Below are 14,760 nucleotides of genomic sequence, written 5' to 3'. Positions count from 1 at the left end.
TAATCCGGCCCTGATCACATGATGCAATGATGGAAAATTCACTAAGATCATTTATAAATAGATTGGATTTCTTTCCTACAATAAATAATGGCTGCAGCTATAGTTCAGCTGGTTAGCATTTTTGTGATCAGAAATGTTTTTTTTTTGTCTGTCTGCAAAACTAAGTTGGTAACTTTCACACTGGGGGTTCAGTTTTGCCTTTGCCTGGACCAGCATAATTAGAGTGAACTTGATGGACTCAGGATTCCAATTTACACTGAGTCTATTCTGTCAATAAGAATAGGGTTTAAAACATAGGGTTTTCATAGGGTTTAAAACAAAGGTAAAATAACAACTGGTTAAAGAAAACATCCCAAAAACAAAAATAGTGACGAAAGAGGTGGGGTTCTGTAGTTTTCTGGGGGGTTGTGTGACAACAGTGGCCCATAATTACCTTGTAAAAGGGTCCAATGTTGATAGCTACTCAAGGCAATATTTTGCTTATACTGGGCTCTGCTGTTCTAGACCAGACAATGCATGAAAGTGTGTAAGATTGCCTTTCACCCACCTTGTTTGACTTTCTTCAGGTCTTCTTTCCAAATGTCGATTTCCTTCCTGGTTGACTCTTGGGCTAGGGAGACTATGTGACAGTTAAATTTAGTACACAATGCAAGAATCCCAAGAATTGTATGATTACTCTGTGTACCAATCTATAATACATCAGCCCAACTGGCAAATAGTGGTCTAGGGGCTATATTTACTAAGCTGCAGGTTTGAAAAAGTGGGGATGTTGCTATAGCAACCAATCAGATTCCAGCTGTCATTTTGTAGAAGGTACTAAATGAAAGGTAGAATCTGATTGGTTGCTATAGGCAACATCCCCACTTTTTCAAACCTGCAGCTTAGTGAATCTAGCCCTAGATGTCTAAAGAATCTTTGGGATCCTCTGTTTTCAAAACAATCTCTAGACAGTATTATAGCGTGTTCAATAGAATTTTAATAGCAAGCAGCTTGTTATAACATATTCAGCATCTTCTAGTAAATACTTAGCACTAATCTATAAGAATATGAGAGATTGTACAGTCACACAGTGTCAAGTAGTCATATACAACATTGTATTACATTATAGTGAGTGCCCATACTCTTCATGGGGTACAAAGGGTTCTAGATTATTGTATAAACATGGATTCTCCCTTTAGACTACACTCTGATCCACTATTGGGTTCTTCACACCAACTATCTCCCAGCATTGAGGTGACAAGTGCAGGGCTAGACGGTAGACATGGCTGAAAATTGTAACATCTACATTTATCCACTGACATTTGCTAAGGTGGTGCTTACCGTTTTGCTTCACGTCTGAAAGTTGAGCAGAGAAGTTAAAGTCTGAAATGAAATCAAAATATTGAAGTCTGTTAGATCACGTTATTAGATCCATGATCTTGTTCATATGCACAAAGGGTCTTATTTACAGTAAGTAACAAATCCAGCTAAATGTGCAAATTTACACCTGGACAAACCATATTGGATGCAAGGGGTGCGAATACATTTGCATGTAACACACACATATTGGACAGCTTTATTTTACACTGCCATTATGAGTTGAGCTAGGATGAGCCCCAACTCATTATATTATTAAAAGTCTACCAATAAATACACTTTTACATCAAAGCGCAATGAAAGGTGCAAAATGCATCCCATTAATATTATAGGACAAAGTTTGAATTACACCAACTCTTAACAGGTGGCAAAATGTGGTCCTTTTGCAGGGAGAAAAATGCTGTGCACCCACCTGTAAAACTTGGAGTGGCTCCATAAATGCACATTCTCCACTTCTGCCAGCTCGTTTAAATAATCCCATCTCGCAAAGCAAAATCTTGTTTTTTCTACTCCAGTACAAAAATAGGCATTGTTTGTGTCTAGTCTATAGCTAGAAAGCACACCATGACCCGCCCAACTATTCACATTGTAAATGCAAACTTTTTCACCTTCCTAGATGCCATTTGGGCCACTATATGCATGTGAATGTCAGTAAAATCTGAAAAGTAGGCTAAATTGTATCACAAACGAGCATTTGCGTTATGTATTTGCACTTTGGCACAGTCAGAAATGATCATTATTGTCTCTTACGATATGGAACACTTTAAATGGGAGTAAAGGAAATCGGAATAAAAGATTCATGTCAGAGGGTCCTCTGGCAGCTTTCTTGAAAAGCAAAGAAAGCTTTGGCTTAATTATGGTCACAAACAACTGGCGGACCAAAATATTGTGGAATTGGGTCTTTACTAAATTAGAATTTTTGATAAAGGGAATGTTGGTTAAAGAGAGTGTTAATTTGCTTGGTCTAAGAAAGCCAAAGAATTCTAGGGAATTGAGTTGGTTTGTTGATTGAAGGTGTTGGGCCAGAGGAAGTTTATCATGTGATGGAAAAGTGGACTATTACTAGGTAAGCGTTTAGAGTGGCCATAAGAAATTTATACACAGAAGTTCTTTGAGGTCTGTCTTAACGATATATGATGTGATGAAAGGGGTAGTGGGATGATATTGACTGCTATGTAAGTGAAGTTTAATAGTGAAAGTTGATAGGTTTAAGAACAAGTGGCAGTAGGATATAAAGCCCAACAATTATTAATATTATAGGGAGGTGCAAAGTGAGGAAATTGAATGAAGTGTTTGAGGATGGACCAAGCTTTGGAGTAAGCTATTTATATATTGAAAGAGAGGGGTTAATGATGTCCTTAGGCGCGGATATAAAGTATGGTAGTACATGATGAGATTCTTGTAGAATGGAATTTTGATTGGATGTCTGTTGGTGGTGAAATAATGAACGAAGACCTCATGAAAATGAAAATAAGGTAATGAATCAGTTACTTGGCTTGGAGATGCTGATAAATGCGATGGAAACTTTTTTGGATTATCGTGATGAAAAAGGATGAAGAGCAACCTTTGCTGAGGATGTGAAAAGTCACCATGTAGTCCAAGAAGAAGTTTTGCCTCGCTTTGAGATCCGAAAATTGGCTTTGTTTCACACGGAACCCAAATCTTGGATCTGTCTAATTAGACAGAATTTGCACTGCTCATCTCTAATATTTGCTATATTTACAGGAGCCTTAACAATAGGATAATCTAGAGAGAAATAGCAGGAAGAGAGAAGATACAGCAGTGAATTTTTTTTGTAGACCTACTGTCATGTACCGGACTTGCAGATTTGCCTGCCAGGGTCCAGAACACTTACCTGAGGGTCACCAACACTTCTCCCGGCACTGAGGTGCCTCATCTGTTCAGTGACGGGTGCCATTGTTAGTTCGGGTCAGCCATAGGCTAAATAGTTATTCCTCCCACTTACTGCACTGTTATTTAAGGCACCTATGTCTCTCCAAAACTGCCAGATCTTCTTGTCCTTCAGCCTACTAAGTTGAGAATTATTTGCCTCCCTGTAGTTACCTGTCAGACTTGGAAAACCAGGGTCTCCAGTTTCCCAGCGTATCCTGGCAATCCAGACACCCTGTACCTGCAGTCACCTGTCATACTTGGAAACCAGAGTCTCCAGCTTTCTAGCTTACCCTGGCAATCCAAACATCCTGTACCTGCAGTCACCTGTCATATTCGGAAAACCAGCACTTCCCTGCTAATCCTGGTCATCCAGATACCTGTACTTGTTTTACACCTACACCATCTCCAACCAGTCCCCCTTGGTACCTGCCCGGAGAACCGTGACCAGCGGGGCTGAAGCAGCTAAGACCAAAACTCCTTGTGGAGGTCTCTGGTGAGTACCTTTACCCCCATTAGATTCTGCATCTCCGTGGCAGACAGTACTAAACCTTGCAGACTGCAAAGTATCTGAAAAGTCTTGCTGCTACATGATACCTAGGAGCAAATTTTTATGTGTTCAATGGTCAGAGAAGCATAAAAAGTTTTGAAAAGTTAATAGATAATACTCGTTATTCTATAAAGAGGCCCCTGGGACAGATTTCTTTAGAATGGGCTCATTTACAGTGTGGGCATGGGGAAGACAACAAGTGCTGTTATGCAAATTATTGCACATGGAGGATATGCTCAAATAAGACTGCAGTGGGTAGGCTTGGATTGGGAAGAAACAGAGGTTGCAGAAGAGTCCAGTGAGGGGGGAAATAGGTAGGGATGAGCGCGCTCGGATTTCTGAAATCCGAGCCCACCCGAACGTTGCGGATCCGAGTCGGATCCGAGACAGATCCGGGTATTGGCGCCAAATTCAAAAGTGAAACTGAGGCTCTGACTCATAATCCCGTTGTCGGATCTCGCGATACTCGGATCCTATAAATTCCCCGCTAGTCGCCGCCATCTTCACTCGGGCATTGATCAGGGTAGAGGGAGGGTGTGTTAGGTGGTCCTCTGTGCTGTTTAGTTCTGTGCTGTTTAGTTCTGTGCTGTTTAGTTCTGTGCTGTTTAGTGCTGTGCTGTGCTGTGCTGTTTAGTGCTGTGCTGTGCTGTGCTGTGCTGTGCTGTGCTGTGCTGTGCTGTGCTGTGTTCTGCAGTATCAGTCCAGTGGTGCTGTGTGCTGTGCTCTGTCCTTCTGAGGTCAGTGGTGCTGCTGGGTCCTGTGCTGTGTCCTGTTCAGTCCAGTGGTGCTGTGTCCTGTGCTCTGTGCTTCTAAGGGCATAGTTATTTCCCCAATATTCCCCTGTGTTTAAAAAAATAAAAAAAAGTTTTTTTAAAAAATACCAAAAACTACTTTAATATTTTTTAATTACCACAAAATTTTCACAACCAATCCTGCAGTATAAGCCCATTGGTACTGCAATATTACCAAGTTCACACATTCAGCAGTAAAAGTCCAGTGGTACTGCAATATTACAAAGTTTACACATTCTGCAGTATCAGTCCAGTGGTGCTGTGTCCTGTGCTCTGTCCTGCTGAGTTCCGTAGTGCTGCTGGGTCCTGTGCCGTGTCCTGTTCAGTCCAGTGGTGCTGTGTCCTGTGCTCTGTGCTTCTAAGGGCATAGTTATTTCCCCATTATTCCCAAGTTTTTAAAAAATAAAAAAAAAGTAAAAAATAATAAAAAATTTAAAAAAAAAAAAATATATAATAATTATAACCAAATTTGCAAAACCAATCCAGCATTATAAGTCCATTGGTACTGCAATATTACCAAGTTCACACATTCTGCAGTATCAGTCCAGTGGTGCTGTGTCCTGTGCTCTGTCCTGCTGAGTTCCGTAGTGCTGCTGGGTCCTGTGCCGTGTCCTGTTCAGTCCAGTGGTGCTGTGTCCTGTGCTCTGTGCTTCTAAGGGCATAGTTATTTCCCCACTATTCCCAAGTTTTTTAAAAATAAAAAAAAAGTAAAAAAAAATAAAAAATTTAAAAAAAAAAATAAATTTAATAATTATAACCAAATTTGCAAAACCAATCCAGCATTATAAGTCCATTGGTACTGCAATATTACCAAGTTCACACATTCTGCAGTATCAGTCCAGTGGTGCTGTGTCCTGTGCTCTGTCCTGCTGAGTTCCGTAGTGCTGCTGGGTCCTGTGCCGTGTCCTGTTCAGTCCAGTGGTGCTGTGTCCTGTGCTCTGTGCTTCTAAGGGCATAGTTATTTCCCCACTATTCCCAAGTTTTTTAAAAATAAAAAAAAGTAAAAAAAAATAAAAAATTAAAAAAAAAAAAAATATATAATAATTATAACCAAATTTGCAAAACCAATCCAGCAGTATAAGTCCATTGGTACTGCAATATTACCAAGTTCACACATTCTGCAGTATCTTGTGCTACATATAATGGAGACCAAAAATTTGGAGGATAAAGTAGGGAAAGATCAAGACCCACTTCCTCCTAATGCTGAAGCTGCTGCCACTAGTCATGACATAGACGATGAAATGCCATCAACGTCGTCTTCCAAGCCCGATGCCCAACCCGTAGTACCGGGCATGTAAAATCCAAAAAGCCCAAGTTAAGAAAAAGTAGCAAAAAGAGAAACTTAAAATCATCTGAGGAGAAACGTAAAGTTGCCAATATGCCATTTACGACACGGAGTGGCAAGGAACGGCTTAGGCCCTGGCCCGTGTTCATGACTAGTGGTTCAGCTTCACCCACGGATCTTAGCCCTCCTACTCCTCCCCCCCCCTACAAAAAATTGAAGAGAGTTATGCTGTCAGCAACAAAACAGCAAACAACTCTGCCTTCTAAAGAGAAATTATCACAAATCCCCAAGGCGAGTCCAAGGGTGTTGGTGGTTGTCAAGCCTGACCTTCCCATCACTGTACGGGAAGAGGTGGCTCGGGAGGAGGCTATTGATGATGTAGCTGGCGCTGTGGAGGAACTTGATGATGAGGATGGTGATGTGGTTATTGTAAATGAGGCACCAGGGGGGGAAACAGCTGATGTCCATGGGATGAAAAAGCCCATCGTCATGCCTGGTCAGAAGACCAAAAAATGCACCTCTTCGGTCTGGAGTTATTTTTATCCAAATCCAGACAACCAATGTATGGCAATATGTAGCTTATGTAAAGCTCAAATAAGCAGGGGTAAGGATCTTGCCCACCTAGGAACATCCTCCCTTATACGTCACCTGAATAACCTTCATAGTTCAGTGGTTAGTTCAGGAACTGGGGCTAGGACCCTCATCGGTACAGGGACACCTAAATCCCGTGGTCCAGTTGGATACACACCAGCAACACCCTCCTCGTCAACTTCCTCCACAATCTCCATCAGATTCAGTCCTGCAGCCCAAGTCAGCAGCCAGACTGAGTCCTCCTCAATACGGGATTCATCCGAGGAATCCTGCAGCGGTACGCCTACTACTGCCACTGCTGCTGTTGCTGCTGTTAGTCGGTCATCTTCCCAGAGGGGAAGTCGTAAGACCGCTAAGTCTTTCACCAAACAATTGACCGTCCAACAGTCGTTTGCCATGACCACCAAATACGATAGTAGTCACCCTATTGCAAAGCGTATAACTGCGGCTGTAACTGCAATGTTGGTGTTAGACGTGCGCCCGGTGTCCGCCATCAGTGGAGTGGGATTTAGAGGGTTGATGGAGGTATTGTGTCCCCGGTACCAAATCCCCTCGAGATTCCACTTCACTAGGCAGGCGATACCAAAAATGTACAGAGAAGTACGATCAAGTGTCCTCAGTGCTCTTAAAAATGCGGTTGTACCCACTGTCCACTTAACCACGGACATGTGGACAAGTGGTTCTGGGCAAACGAAGGACTATATGACTGTGACAGCCCACTGGGTAGATGCATCCCCTTCCGCAGCAACAGCAACAGCTGCATCAGTAGCAGCATCTACAAAATGGCTGCTCATGCAAAGGCAGGCAACATTGTGCATTACAGGCTTTAATAAGAGGCACAACGCTGACAACATATTAGAGAAAATGAGGGAAATTATCTCCCAGTGGCTTACCCCACTTAGACTCTCATGGGGATTTGTGGTGTCAGACGATGCCAGTAACATTGTGCGGGCATTAAATATGGGCAATTTCCAGCACGTCCCATGTTTTGCCCACACCATTAATTTGGTGGTGCAGCATTACCTCAAGAGTGACAGGGGTGTGCAGGAGATGCTTGCGGTGGCCCGCAAAATTGCTGGACACTTTCGGCATTCAGCCAGTGCCTACCGCAGACTAGAGGCACATCAAAAAAGCTTGAACCTGCCCTGCCATCACCTCAAACAAGAGGTTGTGACGCGCTGGAACTCCACCCTCTATATGCTGCAGAGGATGGAGGAGCAGCAAAAGGCCATTCAGGCCTACACAGCCACCTACGACATAGGCAAAGGAGTGGGGATGCGCCTGAGTCAAGCGCAGTGGAGACTGATTTCCGTGTTGTGCAAGGTTCTGCAGCCATTTGAACTTGCCACACGAGAAGTCAGTTCCGACACTGCCAGCTTGAGTCAGGTCATTCCCCTGATCAGGCTGTTGCAGAAGCAGCTGGAGAAAGTGAGGGAGGAGCTGGTAAGCCATTGCGATTACAGCAAGCATGTAGCTCTTGTGGATGTAGCCCTTCGTACGCTTTGCCAGGATCCGAGGGTGGTCACTCTTTTAAAGTCAGAGGAATACATTCTGGCCACCGTGCTCGATCCTCGGTTTAAAGCGTATGTTGTGTCTCTGTTTCCGGCGGACACAAATCTACAGCGGTGCAAAGACCTGCTGGTCAGGAGATTGTCCTCTGAAGAGGACCGTGACATGCCAACAGCTCCACCCTCATTTTCTTCCACATCTATGGCTGCGAGGAAAAAGCTCAGTTTTCCCAAAAGAGGCACTGGCGGGGATGCTGATAACATCTGGTCCGGACTGAAGGACCTGCCAACCATTGCAGACATGTCTACTCTCGCTGCATTGGATGCTGTGACAATAGAAAAAATTGTGGATGATTACTTTGCTGACACCATCCAAGTAGACATGTCAGACAGTCCATATTGTTACTGGCAGGAAAAAAAGGCAGTTTGGAAGCCCCTGTACAAACTGGCTCTATTTTACCTGAGTTGTCCCCCCTCCAGTGTGTACTCGGAAAGAGTTTTTAGTGCAGCGGGGAACCTGGTCAGTGAGCGGCGAAGGAGGTTGCTTCCTCACAACGTTGAAAAAATGATGTTTATAAAAATGAATAATCAATTCCTCAATGAAGTACAGCACTGCCCTCCAGATACTACAGAGGGACCTGTGGTTGTGGAGTCCAGCGGGGACGAATTGATAATGTGTGATGAGGAGGAAGTACACACTGTAGGGGGAGAGGAATCAGAGGTTGAGGATGAGGACGACATCTTGCCTCAGTAGAGCCTGTTTAGTCTGTACAGGGAGAGATGAATAGCTTTTTTGGTGTGGGGGCCCAAACAAACCAATCATTTCAGTCAAAGTTGTTTGGTAGGCCCTGTCGCTGAAATGATTGGTTTGTTAAAGTGTGCATGTCCTATTTCAACAACAGACCTCTCAACTGCAGCTCATCCCTCCTCTGCGGGGATAATGTCTCCTGTGCTCTGACACGTCACTCTGTGTACTCTCAGCCTCAGGATCTGACACTACAGCTACCATGCCTCTTGTAGCAGCCCTCACTCCAGGGCCTCTTCCATGTGCAGTGTCCCCCTCTCTCTTGGGTTCACTATAGTGGCATGGAGTTCTCCCCCTCATCCAGGGCACACATTCCTTGCCCTGGCTCAGTCACCACGCTCAGACTTCCAGGCAATGCTGGGGGAGCCTGGGAGCTTCCACCCCAGGTCCCCAGCTACAACTCTCCTCTCCTGTGTCTTCTCTCTCTTTCTGACACTTTAAAGATCGTGCCTTTAAATGAAAAAGTCAGTCTTCATTGCACGACTATGTGCAAGTGCAACAGGGACATTTTTTTGGGTTTACAAAGTCAAACAATAACACTACGACCCTGTCTGTCTTGGGTCTGTCAATGACGAATTGTCTGGAGCATGTTTGGAGGAGGTATTGTGGCCCCGGTACCAAATTGTGTACCGGGGCCACCCCACTACGCAGTCCAGATACTTGTTTGGTGGAATTCTGACACGTGGAGGGTGTATTTATTTTATTGTGGCCCCGGTATCAAATTGGGTACCGGGGCCACCCCACTACGCAGTCCAGATACTTGTTTGGTGGAATTCTGACACGTGGAGGGTGTATTTATTTTATTGTGGCCCCGGTATCAAATTGGGTACCGGGGCCACCCCACTACGCAGTCCAGATACTTGTTTGGTGGAATTCTGACACGTGGAGGGTGTATTTATTTTATTGTGGCCCCGGTATCAAATTGGGTACCGGGGCCACCCCACTACGCAGTCCAGATACTTGTTTGGTGGAATTCTGACACGTGGAGGGTTTTTTAATTATATTGTGGCCTCGGTACCAAATTGTGTACCGGGGCCACCACACTACGCAGTCAAGATAGATAGATGCGTATCATAGATAAAGTACATTCAGTGGTGTGGGGCAAATTGAAAAATATTCAAAATGCACTGACATTATCAAAAACAAGAGGTTGTCACACGCTAAAACTCCAACATGTATATGATGGAGAGGATGGAGGAGCAGCCGTATGTGTAGTGTAATGCAGACCTGTTGAAGGTTTTTTATATATTTTATTGTGGTGCCCAGTGCCCACTCCTCTAGGCAGTCCAGGTACATTTATTGGTGCGATTCATAAAAGTTCAGGGTTTTTAATATATTGTGGTGACCCACTCCTCTACGCAGTCCAGGTACATTTATTGGTGCGAATCAAACAAGTTGATGGTTTTCTTATTATATATATTGTGGTGACCCACTCCTCTACGCAGTCCAGGTACATTTATTGGTGCGATTCATAAAAGTTCAGGGTTTTTAATATATTGTGGTGACCCACTCCTCTACGCAGTCCAGGTACAATTATTGGTGCGAATCATAAAAGTTCAGGTTTTTTAATATATTGTGGTGACCCACTCCTCTACGCAGTCCAGGTACATTTATTGGTGCGAATCATAAAAGTTCAGGGTTTGTAATATATCTTGTGGTGACCCACTCCTCTACGCAGTCCAGGTACATTTATTGGTGCGATTCATAAAAGTTCAGGGTTTTTAATATATTGTGGTGACCCACTCCTCTACGCAGTCCAGGTACATTTATTGGTGCGAATCAAACAAGTTGATGGTTTTCTTATTATATATATTGTGGTGACCCACTCCTCTACGCAGTCCAGGTACATTTATTGGTGCGATTCATAAAAGTTCAGGGTTTTTAATATATTGTGGTGACCCACTCCTCTACGCAGTCCAGGTACATTTATTGGTGCGAATCATAAAAGTTCAGGGTTTTTAATATATCTTGTGGTGACCCACTCCTCTACGCAGTCCAGGTACATTTATTGGTGCGATTCATAAAAGTTCAGGGTTTTTAATATATTGTGGTGACCCACTCCTCTACGCAGTCCAGGTACATTTATTGGTGCGAATCAAACAAGTTGATGGTTTTCTTATTATATATATTGTGGTGACCCACTCCTCTACGCAGTCCAGGTACATTTATTGGTGCGATTCATAAAAGTTCAGGGTTTTTAATATATTGTGGTGACCCACTCCTCTACGCAGTCCAGGTATAATTATTGGTGCGAATCATAAAAGTTCAGGGTTTTTAAGATATTGTGGTGACCCACTCCTCTACGCAGTCCAGGTACAATTATTGGTGCGAATCATAAAAGTTCAGGGTTTTTAAGATATTGTGGTGACCCACTCCTCTACGCAGTCCAGGTACAATTATTGGTGCGAATCATAAAAGTTCAGGGTTTTTAAGATATTGTGGTGACCCACTCCTCTACGCAGTCCAGGTACAATTATTGGTGCGAATCATAAAAGTTCAGGGTTTTTAATATATATTGTGGTGACCCACTCCTCTACGCAGTCCAGGTACAATTATTGGTGCGAATCATAAAAGTTCAGGGTTTTTAATATATATTGTGGTGACCCACTCCTCTACGCAGTCCAGAAAGATACCTTTTTGCAACGTTTTGGACTAATAACTATATTGTGAGGTGTTCAGAATACACTGTAAATTAGTGGAAATGCTTGTTATTGAATGTTATTGAGGTTAATAATAGCCTAGGAGTGAAAATAAGCCCAAAAACTTGATTTTTAAACTTTTTATGTTTTTTTCAAAAAAAATCCGAATCCAATACCTTAAATCCGAACCGAGACCTTTCGTCAAGTGTTTTGCGAGACAAATCCGAACCTCAAAAATAACGAAAATCCGGATCCAAAACACAAAACACGAGACCTCAAAAGTCGCCGGTGCACATCCCTAGAAATAGGTGGAGTTTGGGTTTCTTGACTTGGATTGATGTTGGTCAAGCTTTGGTATTGTGAGACAGGGAATGACAATTTTAGCCAGATGATGCTAAATGTTGATGAAGGCTCAGAAAGTAAAATATGGATTTGTGATAATTTTGAGGTTTTACCAGGTGGCACTGAGGTGCCAGTTCTTGATGCTTGTTAAGCAGTAAATATAACATTCAATATAACTTAGCTTCCTAGTTGTGCCATGGGCTGAGAGTTATGTCATTAGTTTAGGAATGATCTAATTTCTTAACAAGTTAGGTGATAAGGCCAAGTTCTGGTTTTAGAGAGCCATCAACATCAAAAGATTTGTGTTTGGACATGCTGAAAGCTGAAATTAGAGAAAATGAGTCTGTATATGGATTAGGTGGTTGCTGATTAAGGTAAAAAGAAATACCTAGACTGTGATTGTCTGAAAGATTAGATTGAAGAACCAGGTTAGGTAATGTAGAATGAGCTGAAGACAGGAAATGAAGAAGAACAACAAGACTAAGGTTGAGAGAACCAAGTGGGGGTAAATAGTGATGAAACAGAGGAGAAAAATGAGGGTACCAGAAGCAGATGATGAGGGCATGTAAGGTTTTCCGCTGGTTAATTGAACAGTGGTTTGAGACAACTGTATGGCTTAAGCCAGTGCTTTTTTTGTAAGAAAAAAGGTTCCAGAAGTCACATCACGTAGTCAATCACTGTACACACACCCACACTCGTCAGTTGTGTAACGAAACATAATGGTCACCGCCCGCAGTAAGCACTCAGCGTGCAACCACATGACCAATCACAATCTGAGCAGCGCCACAAGCTGAGCAGTGCCATCACAACCAGTGCGGACAAAACACGCATGCATCGGACTCAACTTACAAGCAGCCCGCACGCACCGTTTTAATGATTTTTCCACCGACCTCAACAGGGCGATTCAAGTCCACGTGGACCAAACATCAAATGTTCAAAAGTCACTTTTAAAACTTGGAAAATCCGTCGAAAAAAGGTGCTGGAACTCAGTTCCGGTGAGTTCTATGACAAAAAAAAAAGCACTGGCTTAAGCAGACGGGAAGGGAAGTGAGTGTAGATTGAGTATAATTAGGTATGAGGTTCCTCCCACAACCATAAGCCAAACCTTTAACCCCTTGAGTGCTGAGGGTTTTCTCACCACTGTGAGAGCTGTTTTCTCAACACTGTGTGAGCACACTCAGGGCCATTAAGAAAAGTAAGGCAAAAAAAACCATGCCACAATGGAAAGGGTGCAAATGAGTTTAATATTTTGTACATAAGTTGAATATTGGCTGTTTTTTCATGTAGCACACAAATACTTGATAGCTTTATTTTTACACTGAAATTTAAAGTTGATTTTGGATATGCCCTACCCCAACTATAAATCTGTCCCTATATTTTAAATTTACCTCCCCCTCCAATGCAACATGTTTTTTCCCAGGTGCAAAGTTACTCCTTTGTTATGATTTGCTCTCCTTAATGACTCAGGCCCTCATAGCGTACATGTGTCTGACTACTGCTGAGAGAGGGGGACCCGCGAAGGCTTAACTTTATTGAACATGTCCAGTACCCACCTCTCCTTGCACATGGGAACCAATAGGGTAGCATGGTAACACAGTGATTAGCTCATAGCGTTGGGGTCATGAGTTTACTTCCCAATGTGTATTTTTTCCCTGTGTTTACATGGGTTTCCTGTGGGTGCTCCGGATTCTTCCCACACTCTAAAAACCTACTGGTAGGTGAATTGGCTGCTGACAAAATGAATCGTGGTGTGTGTATGTTAGGAAATTTAGACTGTAAATTCCAATGGGGCAGGGACTGATATGAATTACAAATATTGGGCCTGGGGCGGCCACTTTGCAGAAGCTAGGAGAGAATCACCAGGCCACAGCACACATTGTGGGACCCAGCAAATCAGGTGGAAGGCTGGACCCCAGATAATTTTCTGGCTTAATGTTTATTTTATGGAACTCCAAGCAATACTAAAATACATAACACTCTCCCCTCTTGGAACTGATACTCACAATAAATGAACATGATACTGCTCAAAAGAATGAAGAGCAAGAACATAAGGATCATCCAGACCACTAAGAGTAGTCTCAATCGACCATGTTTGTGGTTCTTCTCAGAACTTGGTGCATCTAAGAGAGAAATAGTGAGATAAACTGTACAATATCAGATGGGCAATAGATTTGTAAAATGTGATGAGTTGTCTTACTGTTAGTCCTATCTAAGTGGATCAGCTGGGAAGGATTTTAGGCCACATATTGGTGGGGTTAAGTTGCAGAATAAACTTTTGTATCTACACAATGTGAGAACAACACATTTTGAATCTGTGGGATATGTGGTATTTTCAGATGAACACTAGGATGTATTCATACCAACAGATGGTACGAACTGCATCTAACATGCAGAAAAAGAGGAATATTTTGTGCAGTAGGTCAATAGTGCTAAACAGGCACATTTCTGGGGAAATTAGGACAGTTGGTAACCATAAGTGACCTGCTGTAATGGAACAGATGGTTGGCACCCTAGAAATAGTATAAGGAAGGATTCTACAGGCCCGGTGCTATGGTAGAGAGGCAAAGGTCCCCACAGTGATGTTGGAATAAAACAAGGCTAAAACTACATAACTTATTCACTTTGCTTGAGGCATAAGGTTTTACCACAGCGGCAGATAAATAGCGGTAGTGTAGGGATAATACCGTGAGACCTTCAAGCTGCAATGTTATTCAAAATGTCACAAAATAACTAACATTTTAGTAATCTTAACAATATCAGCAATATGCAAACATAAATCACCACAACACATAGGTCACTGAATAAATTTTATCTCACTTTAAATTTAGGCGCTGTGCTTCAGTGAAATGGATTTCACTGGATATGTACTTTAGGAGACAACTCGTCACTAATGAATTAATAAGACCATTACACTAAATGCAGCAGGTTATCTAGACAAATCTATCACGACAGACTTTTAGTGCAATTATACATCACTTATCACACAAATTCAGTAAAGAAGCA

At 42.7% G+C, this 14,760-nt stretch overlaps 1 protein-coding gene across 2 annotated transcripts in view; it reads right to left on the bottom strand.

Annotated features, from left to right (window-relative positions):
- LOC142151366 (C-type lectin domain family 4 member G-like) overlaps window positions 1-14,760 on the bottom strand; it is a 48,593-nt gene that overhangs the window by 25,750 nt on the left and 8,083 nt on the right. For both annotated transcript variants that reach the window (XM_075206928.1, XM_075206929.1), the window contains 3 exons: window positions 13,761-13,877; window positions 1,321-1,362; window positions 548-619 (listed from right to left, as the gene is read on the bottom strand). In XM_075206928.1, the coding sequence (XP_075063029.1) occupies window positions 548-619; window positions 1,321-1,362; window positions 13,761-13,877 (231 nt within the window). The remainder of the gene's footprint in view (window positions 1-547; window positions 620-1,320; window positions 1,363-13,760; window positions 13,878-14,760) is intronic.

Source organism: Mixophyes fleayi, chromosome 4, assembly GCF_038048845.1.
Source record: "Mixophyes fleayi isolate aMixFle1 chromosome 4, aMixFle1.hap1, whole genome shotgun sequence".
Taxonomy (NCBI): domain Eukaryota; kingdom Metazoa; phylum Chordata; class Amphibia; order Anura; family Limnodynastidae; genus Mixophyes; species Mixophyes fleayi.
The sequence above is the reverse complement of the archived record's forward strand: the minus strand, read 5'-3'. Positions and strand labels throughout refer to the sequence as shown.